This window comes from Ambystoma mexicanum, chromosome 2p (assembly GCF_040938575.1).
Source record: "Ambystoma mexicanum isolate Mex_15411 chromosome 2p, UKY_AmexF1_1, whole genome shotgun sequence".
NCBI classification, from domain to species: Eukaryota; Metazoa; Chordata; class Amphibia; order Caudata; family Ambystomatidae; genus Ambystoma; species Ambystoma mexicanum.
The window spans coordinates 53780612-53800807 of record NC_090923.1 but is presented as its reverse complement, the minus strand read 5'-3'; the positions used below and the strand labels follow the sequence as shown (position 1 = coordinate 53800807).

General features: G+C 49.8%; 1 protein-coding gene across 2 annotated transcripts in view; it reads left to right on the top strand.

Moving 5' to 3' along the window:
* Positions 1 to 6326: 6326 nt before the first annotated feature.
* The window catches only part of LHFPL4 (LHFPL tetraspan subfamily member 4), a 661308-nt gene continuing 647438 nt past the window's right edge, over positions 6327 to 20196 (top strand). For both annotated transcript variants that reach the window (XM_069643240.1, XM_069643239.1), the window contains exon 1: positions 6327 to 8621. In XM_069643240.1, coding sequence (XP_069499341.1) covers positions 8216 to 8621 — 406 coding nt within the window. In that variant the 5' untranslated portion in view covers positions 6327 to 8215. The remainder of the gene's footprint in view (positions 8622 to 20196) is intronic.

Below are 20196 nucleotides of genomic sequence, written 5' to 3'. Positions count from 1 at the left end.
CCTTTCACTTTTCACTACAACCCTCTTCTCACCTCTCGCCACACCCCTCCTCTCACTACACCCCTCCTCTCGCCACACCCCTCCACTCAACTCTCACGACACCCCTCCTCTCACCTTTCTCTACACCCCTCCACCCACTTCTCACTACACCCCTCCTCTTATCTCTCACTACACCCCTCTTCTCACCTTTTGCCACAACCCTCCTTTCACGTCTCACTACACCCCTCCCCGCACTTCTAACCACAACCCTCCTCTCACCTCTCACTACACCCCTCCGATCACCTATCACTACACCCCTCCTCTCCCCTCTCACTACATCCCTCTTCTCACCTCAACCCTCCTTTCACCTCTCACTACATCCCTCTTCTCACCACTCACCACACCCCTCCTCTCACTACATCCCTCCTCTCACCTCTCACTACGCCCCTCCTCTCACCTCTCACACACCCCTTGTTTCACGTCTCACTACACCCCTCCTCTCACCACACCCCTCCTCTCACCTCTCACTACACCCCTCATCACACCACAACCCTCCTCTCACCTCTCACCACACCACTCCTCTCACTACACCCCTCCTCTCAGCTCTCACTTCATCCCTCTTCTCACCTCTGACACACCCCTCCTCTCATCTCTCACTACATCCCTCTTTTCACCTCTGACCACACCCCTCCTCTCACCTCTCACTACACCCCTCCTCTCACCGTTCACTACACCCTTCCTCTCACCTCTCACTACATCCCTCTTCTCACCTCTCACACACCCCTCCTCTCATCTCTCACTACATCCCTCTTTTCACCTCTCACCACACCCCTCCATTCACGTCTCACTACACCCCTTCTCTCACCACAATCCTCCTCTCTCTACTACTCACACTGAGCTTAGGGCCCTTTAGGAATGTGCATGGAATGGATGGGATCACACAGATTAATTGCCAGTCCAAATAACCAATCCAACTCAGGAAGATGGCAAAGTACGTTTTTATTAACTATTATCTAAAACAGGGAGTTTACAATGAACATCATCTGCCGTACGCTCCATTTCTCTCAGAGATCTTCACACAAATCATAGCTTTTATATCAAAAATACATCAGAGATGATGTCATACTACTAGCAATAATAAAAACCCTATCAATGGTCAGGATTGGCTAAGGGGAACATCTAAGTATACTTTCTATAGGAACTAGGAATGTGATTGGTTGCCCACTATCAGGTGGAGAACATGTGCCTACCTCTAAAACATGTCACCTTCAGGAACATTAAATACACGGTTTCTCATTGGTCTTCAAACTATAAGGTCCTTCGATATATGGACTACTACAATTGGTTGACACGTGTGTGCCATGTCTGGAACATTCAGTTCACTTAGCAGTACGTGAGCCCAGACGCAGGTGCAAGGAGGTGGGGCCTGACACTACCTCCCCACCCAATTAGCCCATTATCTCTCATCAACCATGCCTTCTGCCATAAAGATTGTCTTTGTACTTGGTCTTGCAAAGTATCACTGTCTTTGAGAATGCACGGGAGTGAGGGCACTCACTATCGTGTCTAGGACTCCAAGTTCAAACTCTATTTCCATCCTTGGTTCATGTGACAGGAGACCATGACTTGGTCTATTTTGCAGGTTTTAAATGCTCTAAATTAATAAAACTTGGCACTTTTGGTGTTCCTTCTTTGCACCTTAGCAAGGAATGATTCATACTCTGCACGTTCACTCATTTCCAGAATAGGTAGCTGACCTTGTCTGCTTCAGTCTTGACTTCAGGCCAGACAACCTTGCCATGCAGCTCCACGGTCTGCTTTTTCTTGCTGCAACAGTTTTCCTTTCCCGCTTATGGGTCCTGGCTTACTAAATTCATGGTACCGATGTCCAGCTCCTATATAATGGTGGCTTCACCTGCGTTCTACGTATAGCTAGCTTCTATGATGACTTGGTCTACCTTGCGTTTCAGCATCTGTACATTTATTGAACTGTTGATTTTCCACAGCACTTTGAGCATGAATACTCTTCTTCTTTGTATTTAAAAGCTCACTTGATATTTTACTTCATCATTAGTTTCTTTAGAATATATACATTCTCTTCGATCAGTATCTCGGGACGTCGTGCATACTTTTGATGACATCACTAACTTCTTTTCTTTGCTCTTTTTCATATGCCTTCAGGGAGTTTCTCCCTTAAGTTGTCATCACTTCGGGGATATATTCTGTAGGATTGTTTCAACGGGTACCTTCCTTCAAAAACACGCTGCAGTATTGGCACAATGGCTGGTGTCAAACACGGCATGGTATCATGTCTCCAACATATAGGAGGAAGGGGGGGCGGGGTCTCCTGCAGAGGTATGCAACTGCTCCTCTACAACACATGTCCTCTCAATATGATGTCCTGCTCACCCTTCGACCATACACACTCTCTCTCTCACACCCCTCACTACATCCCTCTTCTCACCTCTCACTTCACCCCTACTCTCGCTACACCCTCCCTCTCGCCACAATCCCCCTCCTCCCACTTTGTGCTCAGGGATATGGTGTCCTGCTCACCCTTCCCCATACACTCTCTCACATCTCACCAAACGCCTCCTTTCATCTCTCACTACACCCCTCCTCTCACCTCTCACATACCCCTCCTCTCTGTACTACTCACACTCCTCCTATCACTCCCTGTTCATGGATATGGTGTCCTGCTCACCCGGAATCATCCAAAATGACAGATGAAAAGTGACAAATAGGAGATATGGCCGAATTTCAGCCGTTCTAAAAAACGGAACGGCCTAAAAGTTCGATCAAGTCCGTTATTTGGTGGCAGACACTGTGGGGGAGTCCCCCGCACACTAGCTCACTATAGTGTGAGTGGGGGTTGCGGGGGTGTCCTCCACAGCCGGTCCCAAAAAAAAACAAAAAAACTAAGGGCCCTGCAGCACCGTTTCCCGATCACAGAAGTGAAAGGGAACAGGCTTTGCAGGGCCACATTGAGTTGGCAGCAAGGTAAGTATGTGGGTGTGGGTGGAGGTGTGGTTGGGGGCAGGAGCCAAGTCAGAAATATTCAGGGGAGAAAAGACTGCAGGTTATTTTGGAAAAATAATATTCAATCTTTTCTCCCTCGAACATTTCCATCTCGGGCTTTCAACCCCGATCCACTCACCCTGCCACCATGCACTCTCTCACCCTTTCACTCCCACTTCTTTGTGGCTTGTGCTCTAATTCACAAGGCCCTTTAAATTGGCCACCCTGAACTTGTGGCCTTCTGCGTTGGCAAATGTTTCTCTCGGTGCCAGGCAGTAATGCCTCTTGACATTTCCCTTTCTAGGGAAATGGACAAAGTTATGTTTGTGTTTTTCTGGAGCAACCTCTCGATGCACGGACTCTTTTCTAGCGCTTCTGGGTCTGGTGGCACTCTGGAGCTGGTGCTATTCTGAAGAAGTTTAAACACACATTTCCTCTTCCTTATATCTGGAGCGACAGTCTTGTCCTGTAGCTTTAGGCCACATGTGATGATACTAATGTCCCCTGAGACAAATTAATTGTGGCTTTGTTGCTCTCGTTCTTTAGCTGAGTTTGCACTAAATGTTTCTGCAAATAAAATATAAATAATGTAACTTTTGTAACTCATTTTCAGGCTTCCCTCAGGCATATCCTCTCCTTCCCTCATCTCTGACTGCCTTATCACCATTGGAAATTGGTGTGCTGCCAATGGTCTTTGGTTAAATGCCAACAGAACTGAGATCCTCCTCATTGGTACACCCTCTCCATCCTTTCTCCTCACTCTCTGGTCGGCCTCCCTTGACCCTCCTCTTGCCCCTACCTGCAAAGCTAAGAACCTCGGGGTCATCTTTGACTCCACGCTTTCCTTCTCTGCACACATCTCTGACGTCTCTAAAAAGTCTAACTTCTTACTGCACCTCCTTAGAGGTACTCTTCCTTTCCTCTCCTTCCCTAAGAAGCTCACTGTCTCCCAAGCTCTGATTCTCTCTAGGTTGGACTACTGTAACAGCCTCTTTTTTTAATCTACCTGCCTCTACTCTCCGCCCTTTACAACGAATCCAGAACAGGACTGCGAGACTTGTCCTTGGCCTCAAGCCCTGGGGTCGTATCTCTCCAGCTCTGAAATCCCTTCATTGGCTCCCAGTGGATGCAAGGATTACATTTAAAACCCTTTGCATTGTCCACAAGGCTTTCTGGGGCCTGGTCCAAAATACCTTTAACTATCCCTCCGCAAATACCTCCCCTCTCGAGCCTCAGGGTCAGTCGTTTTTCAAAGAAACGAGCTGGGAGCAGATCTCTGTTTTAGGCTGGGGCCTCCCTTTGGAACTGCCTCCCTGCCACCTTGAAACTTGAGGAGAACCATCTATGGTTCCAGAAGCTCCTCAAGACCTTCCTCTTCGTCTCTGCCTTTGCCCCACTTCGCCCCTGTTGATCTGCTTTCTCTCTCGGCACAGTTGCACCTGCCCCCCCCAGTCCTTCGGGCCCAGGAACCTGCTCACCCTGCCACCCTCTTGCAATATGGAAGAGAGGATCCGTATGAAGCCCTGCCTTCCACATCCATGGCGGTCATCTTGTCACAGTATTTTCGTTCATTGAACGGGATGCCGTGCACGTTCTGTTCTTTGTTACGGGTGCTTTGGTACCTTGGTTGCTAATAGCGTTAAGCACCTGTTCCATGGGCTTTACTGGGGGGGGGGGGGGTTACAGCCCGGGACCCTTGTTAAATGCCCTTGCTTCGCTCAGGCCTTTTGCTCGGGCTGCCGAGTGGTTACCCCTAGTATAGCCCGGATAGTTAATGGTATATTATTGCTAATACTGAGTATGATCATTAATAGCGATGATTAAGTATATTTAGAATTATTGTTAGCACCCGGGCGGGGGGAGCAGTCAGTCAGGTTCCTTGGATCACGGGCTGATACCGCTAATCTCATCCCGCAGGTTCCATGGAACCTGAAGGCTACTTCTCCTGCCAGGCAGCACCATCTCCCTTCCCTTATCTTTCATTTTTAATGTTACCTCCACTGCTCCCAACCCGACCCTTGCTCCACACACTCTTTTTCATCAGCGGCAGTGGCCCCTCTGCCGTCATGCTTCTGCTGCCGCTCCGTGGCCACCAAAGAAATGGAAGAGGGGCTCAACCCACGTTCCAAGCTGCCTGATGGACGGTGCGCCCGCCCGCCATCTTCCCGCCACTGTCCGTTCTCTTTTTTTTCATACAATCCCCCCTCCCCACTTACCTCATTGCAGCAGCAGCAAGTGCCGCCGCCACTGTTGCCGCTCCTTCCGCTCTGCCCCGGATGGCCACCGTGAGGTCCCAGGAGGATAGCTCAGTGGCAATGTGCTCGCCTTGGAAGCAAGACGGCACGGAGCAACACAGGTTCGATCCCTGGGTCCGTGCTTAGAAACCTCTGGGTATTAAGCGCGTTATAAATAACATATCATATCATATCATGAGGGGTTGTGTATGGTGCGGCCATCTTTGAACAGTCTTTTCTTTCTGTGAATGAGACGCCGTGAGGTGACCCGCTCACGGAATAAAAATACTTTGAATTAGCCCGCTCCCAGCCCATGGGACGAGTGCTAATAGTGTCAAGGTCTGGAACAGTTGGGAACGTCCCCGTTACCACCTGTTCCCGCCCTTGGAACGGGTGGTTAACTCCATATTACAACACACATTGCCCACTGGTATATCTGTTATGTCACATGGAAAAGCCTTCGTTATTGGTTGGAATCAGAAATTCCCATTCGTGAGAGCATAGACCATAGTTCACGTGCATGACCTCATCCGCGTGTAGAACGGTTCCGTGCATTGAGCGAAGCCACGCATGTTGTGCGGCCAGGGCCGTAGTAGTATTAGTGATGATGGGCACGTGATCGCCATGCAGAACGCCGGTTGGCTCCTTCCTGACACTGTTGCTATGGCAGTGGGCGGAGTCACGGATGCTGGCACCACAAGTCGCTCTGTGAGCAGAATGCCTCGGCAGCTCTGAGCACCCCTGGGCACCTCTTGGCATCTCTAAGCAAATCTCGGCATTTCTGCTCACCCGTGAGCATCTCCAAGCATCCTCTCTTGGCATCTCGCAGCACCCTGCCCTGGCGTCCCTGGGCACCACCGAGCGTCTCTCAGCATCCTCTCTTGCCATTCCTGGAAGCCTTGGGCATCTCGCAGCATCCTGCCGCGCCGTCCCTGGGTACCACTGAGCGTCTCTCAGCATCCCCTCTTCCCATTCCAGGAAGCCTTGAGCATCTCGCAGCATCCTGCCGCGCCGTCCCAGTGTAACATTTCATCTCGCAGCACCCACCACCGTCTCGCTGAAGCTACTCTCTCTTCGGTGGGAGGGGGCTCCTGGCTACTGAGGAGGTGGCTGCACGGGAGGGGCTCTGCGGGAGGGGGCTCCGTGTGTGGGAGGCTGCCCCGGCGCTCTGCTCACCCACGGGAGGCTCTCATTTAAAGGCCTGGAGCCCCCGGACGGTGCGCCGCGAGGATTGGCTGGGGGAGCCGGTGGGATCTGCAGTGAGACGAGAGCGCGCCTGGACGCGGGAGCGCGCACCAGGGGAGCCCACGGACCTTCGGAGAAGATGGAACGGCAGCTGCGGCGCGGAGGTGGCAGGTCGTGCAGGGAGGTGGACAGATTTTGACAGTGTTGACCTCTGGTCCGTGCAGACCCCACTCGGCCCACCACCAGCCTGCCCCCAGGCTCTGCACAGGAATCTCCAGCCCACAGCAGAGCGCGGCTCCAGCGCCCCCCCCCCCGTGTCTGCATGACCACCTGTGCCCTGGTGCCCCCCGGCACGCCTGGTCTGCGGGACTCTGAGAAGAAAGCCTGTGTGGATAGTGTGGGCGGGTGTCTGGCGGTCTCGGGTTCCACTGCCTGCCGCTTTCATTGTGTGGGGCCATTGACTAGGCTTCTCCCAGCGCCCCCTTGTGTTGACCCTTTCGTGGGGTAGGATCTTTCGGACTAATTTACCCCAAAGTGTCCCCATCACGCCAGTGGTTTACGGTTAGTGAGCCCTGGTTCTTTAACTCCCCACCTCCCACAACGGCTCCGAAGGGCGGAGGAATAGGAGGGGCTTGCTCCTACTTCCCGTTCGTGGCCACACGCCAGTCATGGGTGTGTGGTGGTAGGCCGCTGGGACTGCCCTCGCGTGCCCCCAGCTGACCCCTAAACTCTGAGGTTTGGTTGTCTTAGTAACTTTTTGGAACCCCAGTGTTGCTAGAGTGTGAGGAATAGCCACTCCTTCTATCAGTCCCTTTGATAACTCCCAGTATTCTTACAGTTGCAGGAATGGGACACTCCTTTTCTTATTCCTTTTTATGATTCCCAATATTCTTAGGGCTAAAGGAATAGGCTATTCCTTATCTTAGTCCCTTTTATGATTCCCAATATTCTTAGGGCTAAAGGAATAGGCTATTCCTTATCTTAGTCCCTTTTATGATTCCCAATTTTGCTACAGTTAGAAGAACCGGTCACTGCTTCTCGTCGTCCCTTTTATAACTCCCAGTGTTGTTAGAGTTGAAAGAAAAGGGCACTCCTTATCCTTCTCCCTTTTATGTTTACTAACATTCTTATAGTTGATGGACTAGGGCACTCCTTATCTTAGCCCTTTATATGGCTCCCAATATCGCTAGGGTTAGAGGGACAGACCACTCCTTCTCTTAGTCCCTTTTTATAACTCCCAGTGTTGTTAGAGTTGAAAGAATAGGGCACTCCTTATCTTTCTCCCTTTTATGATTAGTAACATTCTTAGAGTAGTTGATGGATTAGGGCACTCCTTATCCTACTCCCTTTTATGTTTACTAACATTCTTATAGTTGATGGACTAGGGCACTCCTTATCTTAGCCCTTTATATGGCTCCCAATATCGCTAGGGTTAGAGGGACAGACCACTCCTTCTCTTAGTCCCTTTTTATAACTCCCAGTGTTGTTAGAGTTGAAAGAATAGGGCACTCCTTATCTTACTCCCTTTTATGATTATTGATATTCTTAGAGAGGATGGACTAGTGCACTCCTCACCTTAGTCCTTTATATGATTCCCAATATTGCTAGAGTAGAAGAAATAGGCCACTCCTTGTCCTAGTCCCTTTTTTGACTCTGAATATTCTTAGGGTTGAAGGTGTAGGGGGCCCCCCATTTTAGTCCACTTGGTTGACTCCTACTAATCTAGGGTTGGAAAATCGGGGGCTCCTGGCATCTCCTCTTCTCAGGCTGTGGTGGGCTGTGCCCCGCGGACCCCCAGGATGCTGCCTTCCCAGGAGGCCTCCAAGCTCTACCATGAGAACTATATGCGGAACTCGCGGGCCATCGGAGTCCTGTGGGCCATCTTCACCATCTGCTTCGCCATCATCAACGTGGTGGTCTTCATCCAGCCCTACTGGATCGGGGACAGCATCAACACGCCCAAGCCGGGCTACTTTGGCCTCTTCCACTACTGTGTGGACAACGGGCTACCCAACCGGGAGCTGACTTGCCAGGGCTCCTTCACGGACTTTGCCAGCATCCCTTCGGCGGCCTTCAAGGCGGCGGCCTTCTTCGTGCTCCTGTCCATGGTGCTGATCCTGCTCTGCATCACCTGCTTCGCCCTCTTCTTCTTCTGCAACACGGCCACCGTCTACAAGATATGCGCCTGGATGCAGCTGTTGGCAGGTGAGGCCTGGCTGCTGGGAGGGGAGCCCTGGCAGTGGGAAGCTGACCCCTGGGCAGGGTGTGGTATGGCCTGGTGGCTGGCAGACGAGTCCTGGCTCCAGGGATGTGGCCCCTGTCTTCGGGGAGGTGTAAGTAGTGACTATGAAGCTGTGAGCCCTGAATCAGTGTGCAACGGAAGCATTCGCTGCTGCAAATAGGGGACACCTTTCCCGCAGTGGGGTGAACGGAGGCTTCTGAGGCCAAATGAGTTCTAAATATTTGCCCGGCGAAGGGCGGCTTGGCTGGTGGGCCTGGCTCTAGGTGAAAGCAGCCTTTACTGGGGCTCCTCAATATGGGGGAGGAAGCCCTGGCTGTGGTTTATCTATTTATTTAATTTATTTATTCTTTGCATTTTCAAAGCGATCACACAGCCCGCGGGCATCGAGGTGCTGGTACAGGAATGGTTGGAATTGTTTGTTTTTTAGTTACATAATTGTTTTTTGTCTTTGTTGTGTATTTATAACACGCTTAAATACCCAAGGGTTTCTAAGCGCGGCCCCGAGGATCAAACCTGTGTTGCTTCATGTCGTCTTGCTGCCAAGGCGAGCACGTTGCTGCTTAGCTATCCTCCCGGGTTCCTGATTGCATGCAAGCAGAGCCCTGGCTGAGGCTCCTGATTAGAGTTGAGGAGAGCTCTGGGCTAGGGTTCCTGATTTGAGGCTTGGAGAGTCCTGGCCAATGTTCCTGATTCGTGTTGAGGAGAGCACTGAGCTAGGGTTCCTGATTCAGACCTGGAGAGCCCTGGCTGAGGCTCCTGATTAGAGGCTAGGAGAGCCCTGATATAGGGTTCCTGATTTGAGGCCTGTAGAGCCCTGGCTGAGGATCCTGATTAGAATTGAGGAGAGCCCTGGGATAGGGTTCCTGATTTGAGGCTTTGAAAGCCCTGCCTGAGGCCCCTAATTACAGACTAGGAGTGCCCTGGGATAGGGTTCCTGATTTCAGGCCTGGAGAGCCCTGTCTGAGGCTCCTGATTAAAGGCTAGGAGTGCCCTGGGATAGGGTTCCTGAGTTCCCCCTTGGAGAGCACTGCCTGAGGCCCCTGATTAAAGGCTAGGAGTGCCATGGGATAGGGTTCCTGAGTTCAACCTTGGAGAGCCCTGGCTGAAGCTCCTGATTAGTGTTAAGGAGAGCCCTGGATTAGGGTTCTTGATTTGAGGCTTGGAGATCCCTGTCTGAGGCTCCTGATTAAAGGCTAGGAGTGCCCTGGGATAGGGTTCCTGAGTTCCCCCTTGGAGAGCACTGCCTGAGGCCCCTGATTAAAGGCTAGGAGTGCCATGGGATAGGGTTCCTGAGTTCAACCTTGGAGAGCACTGGCTGAAGCTCTTGATTAGTGTTAAGGAGAGCCCTGGATTAGGGTTCTTGATTTGAGGCTTGGAGATCCCTGGCTGAGGCTCCTGATTCGTGTTGAGGAGAGCACTGGGCTGGGGTTTATGATTTCAGGCTTGGGGAGTTCTGGCCGAGGCTCCTGATTCGTGTTGAGGAGAGCACTGGGCTGGGGTTTCTGATTTGAGGCTTGGGGAGTCCTGGGTGAGTCTCCTAATTCGTGTTGAGGCGAGCACTGCGCTGGTGTTTCTGATTTGAGGCTTGGGGAGTCCTGATGGCTGAGGCTCCTGGTTCGTGTTGAAGAGAGCACTGGGCTGGGGTTTATGATTTCAGGCTTGGGGAGTTCTGGCCGAGGCTCCTGATTCGTGTTGAGGAGAGCACTGGGCTGGGGTTTCTGATTTGAGGCTTGGGGAGTCCTGATGGCTGAGGCTCCTGGTTCGTGTTGAAGAGAGCACTGGGCTGGGGTTTCTGATTTTAGGCTTGGAGAGCCCTGGCTGAGGCTGATTAGAAGCGATAAGAGCCCCGGGCTAGGGTTCCTGAGTTTATCCTTGGGAGAGCCCTGGCTGAGGCTCCTGATTAGAGGTGAGGAGAGCACTGGCTAGGGTTGCCGATTCCAGCCAAAGAGAGTACTGGCTAGGGCTGACCAATGGCTAGGATTCCTGATGGCTGGCTAAGAGAGCCCTAGCTGGGTTTCCTGATTGCAAGTATAATTAGCTCTGGCTGCAGCTTCTGATAACATCTCAAGAGAGCCCTGCCTCAGGCTCCTGATTACAGCTGAGGAGAGCCCTGGGTTAGGGTTTCTGATTTGTGGCTTGGGGAGTCCTGGCTGAGGCTCCTGATTCGTGTGGAGGAGAGCCCAGGGTTAGGGTTCCTAATTTGAGGCTTGGGGAGTCCTGGCTGAGGCTCCTGATTAGTGTTATGATATGATATGATATGGCATTTATAACGTGCCTATACACAAGTGTTTCAAGGCGCGACAAGGCAAGGGAGGGGGAACAAAGGGAAGACAGACAACGATCCGACTAGGCCAGGTGTCATTCCGATCGCACAAGTGCATGGGAAGGGAGAAAAAGGGAAAAGTGCGAGGGGGAAGGAAGAGGGGAAAGTGCAGTACATGGGATAGTAGAATAAATAAGATAAATAAAACGGCCAGCTGGTAGCAAGTGCAAGGTAAGTGCAGACAGAAGTGCTGGTAGGGGGACTGTAGGTATACAGAAAACAGTCTCCAGGTGCAGGGGTTGCCAAGAAGGCAGTGCAGGTGGGCAATTGGCTGGGCCTGGGCCTAAGATCAGAAAGGGTGGCCAGGAACCCGTGCAGTTTCTGTCATGAATTTAGCAGGGGAGAGGGGGAGAGAAAGCAGAAGCGAAGAGGAAGGTTTTGAGGTGCTTCCGGAACCGGAGATGGTTATCCTCAAGTTTCAGGGAGGCAGGAAGGCTGTTCCAGAGGGGGGCCCCTGCAGAAGAGAGAGATCTACCGCCAACTCGTTGCTTGGAGAAACGACTGACTCTGTTGAGGAGAGCCCTGGGTTAGGGTTTCTGATTTGAGGCTTGGGGAGTCCTGGCCGAGGCTCTTGATTAGCGTTGAGGAGAGCACTGGGCTGGGGTTTCTGATTTCAGGCTTGGAGAGCCCTGGGAAGACTTAAGCATGTATAAACCATTTTGTAGTGATTACATGATTATGTGGTGCTTTTAGTGTGAGGTTTTGCATAAGGAATAAGAACGTTGTTGCCCAGACCAAGACTCTTGGCACTTTTGTAAAGATGGATTAATTCTGGCACGAAAAGTAGTTCAGGAGTATCCCAATGCGACATTATTGTGTTGTTGTCTGGGAGTCTACACCTCAGTGTTGCATGAGTTACAGGCCATCCAGTCTATTATGATTGAGTTTCCTGATTACACATACAGATGGCACTGGTTGGGGATCCTGAGTATTGGAGAGGAATCCCTGAATGTGGGGTCCATATTTTAGGCAAGGACACATCTGGCGGAGGTTCCTAATAGTAGGCGAGGATAGCTCTGGCTGGAGTTCCTGATTGCAAGTGCTGCTGCCATGGCTGGGACTCATGATTTAAACAGGGAAGCACCCCTCCTGGGGATCCTGATTTCAGGCGCATTGAGTTCTGGATGGGTCTCCTGAGCCAAGAAGGCCTGATATTTTCAGGTTTGGGGTCAGGAAAGCCTGGTGTTTTCAAGTTGGGAGTTAGGAAACCTTATATTTTCATGCTGGCGGCCAGAAAGGCCTGATGTTTTCAGGTTAAGAGCCAGGAAGGCCTAATATCTTCAGTTTGGGAGCCAGGAGGTTCTGATTTCTTCTGTTTGGGAGCTAAAAAAGCATGATATGTTCAGGCTGTGAGCCATGAAGTCATAATCTCTTCAGGTTGGGATCCAAGAAGGCCTTGTTTTTTCAGGTTGGGAGCCAGGAAGATCTGATGTTTTCAGCTCGGGAGGCAGGAAGATCTGATGTTTTCAGCTCGGGAGGCAGGAAGATCTGATGTTTTCAGGTTGGGAGCCAGGAAGATCTCATGTTTTCAGGTTGGGAGCCAGGAAGATCTGATGTTTTCAGTTCTGGAAGCAGGAAGATCCTATGTTTTCAGGTTGGGAGCCAGGAAGGGCTGATGTTTTCAGTTCTGGAAGCAGGAAGATCCTATGTTTTCAGGTTGGGAGCCAGGAAGGGCTGATGTTTTCAGGTTGGGAGCCAGGAACATCTGATGTTTTCCGCTCGGGAGGCAGTAAGATCTGATGTTTTCAGCTTGTGGGGGGGCAGGAAGATCTGATGTTTTCAGGTCGGGAGGCAGGAAGATCTGATGTTTTCAGGTCAGGATCCAGGAAGATCTGATGTTTTCAGGTTGGGAGCCAGGAAGGGCTGATGTTTTAAGGTTGGGAGCCAGGAAGGGCTGATGTTTCCAGGCTGGGAGCCAGGAAGGGCTAATGTTTTTCAGGTTGGGTGACAAGAGGGGCTGATGTTTCCAGGCTGGGAGCCAGGAAGGGCTGATGTTTTCAGCTCGGGAGGCAGTAAGATCTGATGTTTTCAGCTTGGGGGGGCAGGAAGATCTGATGTTTTCAGGTCGGGAGGCAGGAAGATCTGATGTTTTCAGCTCTGGAAGCAGGAAGATCTGATGTTTTCAGGTCGGGAGCCAGGAAGATCTGATGTTTTCAGGTTGGGATCCAGGAAGGGCTGATGTTTTCAAGTCGGGAGGCAGGAAGGGCTGATGTTTCCAGGCTGGGAGCCAGGAAGGGCTGATGTTTTTCAGGTTGGGTGACAAGAGGGGCTGATGTTTCCAGGCTGGGAGCCAGGAAGGGCTGATGTTTCCAGGCTGGGAGCCAGGAAGGGCTGATGTTTTTCAGGTTGGGAGCAAGGAAGGGCTGATGTTTTCAGGTCGGGAGGCAAGAGGGGCTGATGTTTCCAGGCTGGGAGCCAGGAAGGGCTGATGTTTTCAGGTTGGGAGCAAGGAAGGGCTGATGTTTTCAGGTCGGGAGGCAAGAGGGGCTGATGTTTCTAAGTTCTGTGGAGCAGACTCTTCTATTCTTTCAGGTGTGGGGCTTATGGTATGTTTGCTCTTGATGGCTGTTTATGTGGGGTCTATAGAATTGACACCATCAGAATAGATGGCCCTTAATATGGTGCAGAGATGTGCAAGTTAGGGGGCAACATAGACTAGGAGTGCCCAATAGATGATTTCTGTTGGCAGATAAGGGGGTCAGAAAGGGTCTGAGGTTATAAGGTCAGGGCTTCAGGATGGGTATGCTGCTTTTAAGAATCTCTGCTGCACCGGATGTTGTCGAGTTAGTCTGGGTCTGATATCACTGAGGATGTAAGATGATAAGCCTCTGGGATCGCACTAATGTTGTCAAGCTAGTGTGGTACAGCCAGATAATGCTGATGATATAAGCTAGGAAGTTCCTAGGATGGGGCGGAAGTTGTCAATTTAGAACCAGTGTGTCAGATAAGGCTGATAATATAAGTCTACAAGTTCTCAGAATGCAGCTGATGTTGTCAAGTTAGGGTAGGGTGGTCACATAAGGCAGAGCATATCGCATAAGGCGGAGCATATACGTTTACATGTTCTCAGAATGTGGCTGATGTTGTCAATTTAGAGCAGGGTTGTCGGCGAAGGCTGAGGATATCATTTTAGTTGCTCTCAGAATATTGTTGATGTTGTCAGGTTAGAGCATGGTGGCCGGATAAGGCTGATGATATCATTTTAGTTGCTCTCAGAATAAAGCTCATGTCAAGTTAGAGCATGGCTGTAGGATAAGGCTGATGATATCAGTTAAGTTGCTCTCAAAATATGGCTGATGTTGTCAAGTTAGAGCATGGCGGTCGGATAAGGCTGATGATATCAGTTTAGTTGCTCTCAGAATATGGCTGATGCTGTCAAGTTAGAGCAGGGCTGTAGGATAAGGCTGATGATATAAGTTAAGTTGCTCTCAAAATATGGCTGATGTCAAGTTAGAGCATTGCGGTCGGATAAGGCTGATGATATCAGTTTAGTTGCTCTCAGAATATGGCTGATGCTGTCAAGTTAGAGCAGGGCTGTAGGATAAGGCTGATGATATCAGTTAAGGTGCTCTCAAAATATGGCTGATGTTGTCAAGTTAGAGCATGGCGGTCGGATAAGGCTGATGATATCATTTTAGTTGCTCTCGGAATATGGATGATGCTGTCAAGTTATAGCAGGGCGGTCAGATAAGGCTGATGATATAAGTTTAGGAGTTCTCAGAATCTGACTGATGTAGTTCAGTTAGAGCATGGTGGTCGGATAAGGCTGATGATATAAGTTAAGGAGTTCTCAGAATCTGGCTGATGTTGTCAAGTTAGAGAAGAGCAGTTGGATACGGCTTAAGATATCAGTTTAGTTGCACTCAGAATAAAGCTGATGTCAAGTTAGAGCAGGGCGGTCAGATACGGCTGAAGACATAAGTTTAAGAGTTCTCAGAATCTGGTTGATATTGTCAAGTTAGAGCCTGGCGGTCGGATAAGACTGATGATATCATTTTAGTTACTCTCAGAATATGGCTGATGTCATATTAGAGCAGGGCAGTCGGATAAGGCTGGTGATATCAGTTTAGTTGCTCTAAGAATCTGTCTGATGTTGCCAAGTTAGAACAGGGCTTTCGGATAAGGCTGTTGATATAAGTTTAGGAGTTCTCAGAATGTTTTTATAACATTTTATTTATTTATTCATAACATCTATATAACGTGCAGACACTGGGGTATCACAGAGTTTGGTACAATTATCAGAGTTAGTGTTCTTGTGTCGTGGGATTGTTGTAAGGGGTTTCTCGCACGCCAGGTAGCCTTATCTTTGTTGAAATTATTTCCTAGTACACCCTGTCGCACTGAATGAGGGCGAAGGGTTCCCACTGCCTCTTTTTGCACACAGTTTACAAATGCCACACCACAATTTGCGCCATTGTAAGCCTGGTTTTATTATTAGTATAAGTAGTGTCTGTTGGCGACACGTGTTTCGGCTGTTGGTCTTTCTCTCAGCCGGACATATATCACGAATTGGGGATTACTGTTCGCCTCTCTCCATATTTCTTAAGTGAACCAATCAAAGGGCGCCTTCCCCGAACCTAAAACCATTATAACAAAGAACATATGTTTAACTGATAGTTGTATTTAGTGTAAGTATTACACATTTAGTTTGGTACCCAGCATGTTCCAATAACTGTCTTTATATCAGTTAGGAGGTACATTTGATACAAATAATTAGTCAGATCAATGTCAGAATGATGTGTCTGATGAAGTTAGAGCATGGCGGTCGGATAAGGCTGATATTATCACTTTAGTTGCTCTCAGAATATGGCTGATTTTGACAAGTTAGAGCAGGGCGGTTGGATAAGGCTTATGATATAAGTTTAGGAGTTCTCAGAATCTGGCTGATGTTGTCAAGTTAGAGCAGGGCGGTTGGATAAGGCTTATGATATAAGTTTAGGAGTTCTCAGAATCTGGCGGATGTTGTCAAGTTTGGGCAGTCGGATACGGCTGATGCTATAAGTTTAGGAGTTCTCTGAATCTGATTGATTTCAGTTTAGGGCACGGGGGTCGGATACGGCTGATGATCTAAATGTAGATGAGCTCAAAATGTATTTATTTATAACATTTTTGTAACGCCCAAACCCAGAGGTATCACATTGTGTGTACCGGAATATGTGCTGACAGGTAAATATCAAATATTTAGACAGCATGGGCGGTAAGAGTCAGAGCGCGGAGCCGACGTGGAGCAGGCGATGAGTAAGATTAGTTATATTTGTTGAACGGCAACGTTTTTAGTAGTCTCTTGAATGCGGTATGGGATGGTTCATTCCTGATAGCTGGTGGTAGGGTGTTCCAAATGCCAGGTGTTGTGACACAAAAACTCGTGCCGCCCGATTTGACACGTGTGAAGCGAGTAGTGTTAAGCAAGATGTTGCTCGAGGACTGAAGTAGCCGCTTATGTTGTTTGCTTGCGATGGTGTCATTCAGGTAGAGGGGAGCTTCCATGTAGATGATTCAAGGATCGGCGATAGAGGGCGTCTTAAAGTCTATGGCCCTCATCAGGAGGTTGGAGGTAACCATGCCGCTTTTAGCGGCATGGTTACCTCCTTACCGCAATCCGGGCCCGGGTCCCTAGAATGAGGACTTACCAGGCCATCGCAACCTTGGCGGACCCGGTAATTCCCGTCCGAGGAAACCAGGGCTCAATGGGAATGGGGATGGAGCTAACAACAGGCCCGTTAATGACAGGCCCGTTGTTAGCTCCCTGGTGTCCTCGCGGGACCCGGTATGGATGCCTGGTTTTTTGAGGCTCCCATTGCGGGTTCCGCGAGGAGACCTCATGGTAGGGCGGAATGGTAGACCCATTCCGCCAACCTTATGATGAGGGCCTATGTGTGCTTTGAGGGTTAGAACGAAATTACCTAAGTAGAAAAGTCCTACGAACCAAATGTCCGACCCCCATTTGTTCGCATATGTATATGTGGTGGGGTAAAGTTAATAAAAATGTATATTTGTAAGGAGGGGGGTCTCCCCCTACATATATATATATATATATATATATATATATGAGAAAAAATGAAGACAAAAAAACAGCCTTTTGGTGGTCGGACTTTTCAACTCGGTAATTTCACTCAGCTCCTGCTTTGATTGGTAACCAGTGCGATTCGTGGAGTGCTGCAGAGATGTGGTCCGAACGTCGGTCCCCCAAAGCTGGTCGTAGGGCTTTATTTTGGAGGAGTTGAAGCCAATTTGCAGGCTGAGGTGCCTTTGAGCAGTGTGTCACAGCAATCAAGTTTACTTAATATTAAGGCTCTCGAAAGGGTGAGGCAATTGTTGGTGGCGAGGAACTTTCTTCTCAGGGAGGTGAGCTTGGATGTATGGGTTGCTGAGTAGGCAAGGGCATTGACGTGCTTTGTCATGGTGAGTTCAGCGTCGAGGTACACCCCGAGGGTTTGTACTTGTTTGAGAACAGGGATGGTGATGCCATCAACATGAAAGGATGGCTAGGAGCTTTCCAGAGTTGTCAGTTGCTTGGATGAGCCTACAAGGAGCAACTCATTTTTCTCATCAATGAGACACAGGTTGTGTGTGGCCATGCACTTTTGTATGGCACTATATACATTATTTATGGTGGCAGTATTGTCAGTGTAATTGCCTGTGATGGGGTGAGGACATGTGTATTGTCTGCAAAATGTGTGTAGGTGATGCCCAGGGCATCCGGGATATTGAAGAGTACTTTGCTATAGGCATTGTGCAAAGTGGGGGAGAGGCAGGAGCCTTGGGGAACACCAATGGGGACTGGAATAGGGTTCCCTGCTGCATTGTCGATGGCAACCCTAGAGGTGCAGTCGCAGAGGAACGATCTCACCCAGGCGGTGGCTCCAGTGGAAAAGTAGAAGTGGAAGCTGAGTTGCTGGGCGAGTGTGTAGTGATCGACCAAGTGGAAAGCAGCCGAGAGGTCAAGGAGCAGGAGTAGAGCATCACAAATCCTGTCTCGCTGTATTTTAAGGTCCAGTAGGGCAGTATCAGTGCTGTGCCTAGTGCGGAAGTCTGACTGTCTGGCTCCGAGCAGTAAGTGCTGGTCATGGAATTGTCTACTGTTAGGTAGTTGATGCAGTCTAGGATCTTAAGCAGGAAGGGCACGGTGTGATGGGCCACTAGTTGGTAGGCACGGTGGCATCTAGAGTCTTTTTCTTTAGGCGAGGTGTGCCCCATGCCTGATTTGATGCTGCTGGGCACAGTGAAGGTTTCGAAAGAGGCATTGACGAATTCTGTGATAATGGGGGTGATGTGGCAGCACAAAGTATGATAGTCTGCGCGGGGCAGTTGGAGGGTTTGAGTGAGTGGATGGCATCTGATGCCATGTTCTGGGATACTTGGGAGAAGGAGAAGCGTGGCGGCGATACGGTGATTGCCTGTGTCACTATAGATCGTTCTACCTATGCCACCAGACTGCTGGGTTTGGCTGCAAGTTGAGATTTATTTTAGATTAATTTTATAGCGCAGCAAATCAGTTCTGTTGGCGAGGACGTCTTGAATAGTACTGCACCCCAGTTGGTAGGACCTGGCGTGGGTTTTAGTTGGCACATGTGACTCCAATTTTCTTAGGATGGTGAAGAGTTCCTTTGTGTTGGCGTTTGCATTAGATATTCTTTAGTCATAGGAGGCTGCTTTGTTCCCGATTACTGCTTTTTTGCATGCTAAGGAAGCGGTGGCTAGGTGTTTGCATGCTAAGGAAGCGGTGGCTAGGTTTTTGCATGCTAAGGAAGCGGTGGCTAGGTTTTTGCATGCTAAGGAAGCGGTGGCTAGGTTTTGGCATGCTAAGGAAGCGGTGGATAGGTTTTTGCATGCTAAGGAAGCGGTGGCTAGGTATTTGCATGCTAAGGAAGCGGTGGCTAGGTTTTGCATGCTAAGGAAGCGGTGGCTAGGTTTTTGCATGCTAAGGAAGCGGTGGATAGGTTTTTGCAAGCTAAGGAAGCGGTGGCTAGGTTTTTGGCATGCTAAGGAAGCGGTGGACAGGTTTTTGCATGCTAAGGAAGCGGTGGCTAGGTTTTTGCATGCTAAGGAAGCGGTGGCTAGGTTTTTGCATGCTAAGGAAGCGGTGGCTAGGTTTTTTGCATGCTAAGGAAGCAGTGGCTAGGTTTTGCATGCTAAGGAAGCGGTGGCTAGGTTTAAGGAGTTGCCTGGGGAAGAGAGTCTCTCGGAAAGATGTTGGAGTGCTCTCTTGGCACTACGGAGGTTGACAGGCTCGCCAGAATGTGACTGATGTCCAATTAAGGTTGGCTTTATAAGGCTGAGGGTGTAAACTGGGATGCCCCCAGAAAGGAGCTGATGTTAGCAAGTTGGGGTGGGCCGAGGCAGATGAAGCAGCTGATATAAGATTATTAATTCCCTGCATGGAACCAATGGTGTCAAGTTAGGATGGGTAATGACAGGTATGCCATTACCCATCATGGTACTGATGTGAGTCTAGACGTTCCCAGTACGGGGATGATCTTGTCAAGGTAGCACTGGAAGGGTGAGCCTGAGGGTACACACTTATAAATTCCCAGGGTGGGCTTAATGTGCCCAGATTAGGGTGGGCCGGATAAGGCTTCTAGTATCAATTAGGACGAGCACGTTGACCCTGAGCTCTACACCCGGTGAAAGGCTCACAGGATTGGGCAGATGATGTACTATGAAAGGCTCACAGGATTGGAATGGTGATGGAAAGTGAGATGCTCACAGTATTGGACAGATCTTCTTAGGTGATAAGCACACAGGATTGGACTAGCAATGTCAGGGTAAGGGGTCCAGAACTTGACTGAACAGGGTAAGGCAGGAAGTCAGCATGAGTTGATTGTGAAAGGTTTGTGGCGGGGGATGGCAGAAACAGATTTGGTCACTGTACAGATGTGACCCCGGAAGAAACTGATTAGGTAGGGTTGGGGGTGCGGGGGGGTGTAGGTAGAATGAGGCTGATTTTGTCACATGTGGGGGCCTGGGGGATTACCATTTTGAAATTGAATGACTAAACTAATGTGTGCATTGTTGGTTGTGGGTGAGAACTGCAGTGGATATATGTGAGATTGGAATAAGTAAGGTGTCAGGATCGGCGGGTGGAGGCTTTGGGACTACTGGCAGCATTAACCTGCTCAGAGTCTCGCTCTAGTCCTCATCCAACATGGCGGCTAGCCCTATAACTGCCGACTCCGCCCCTTCCTCCAGTGCGTTGTATCTGTTTACCCTCCCGT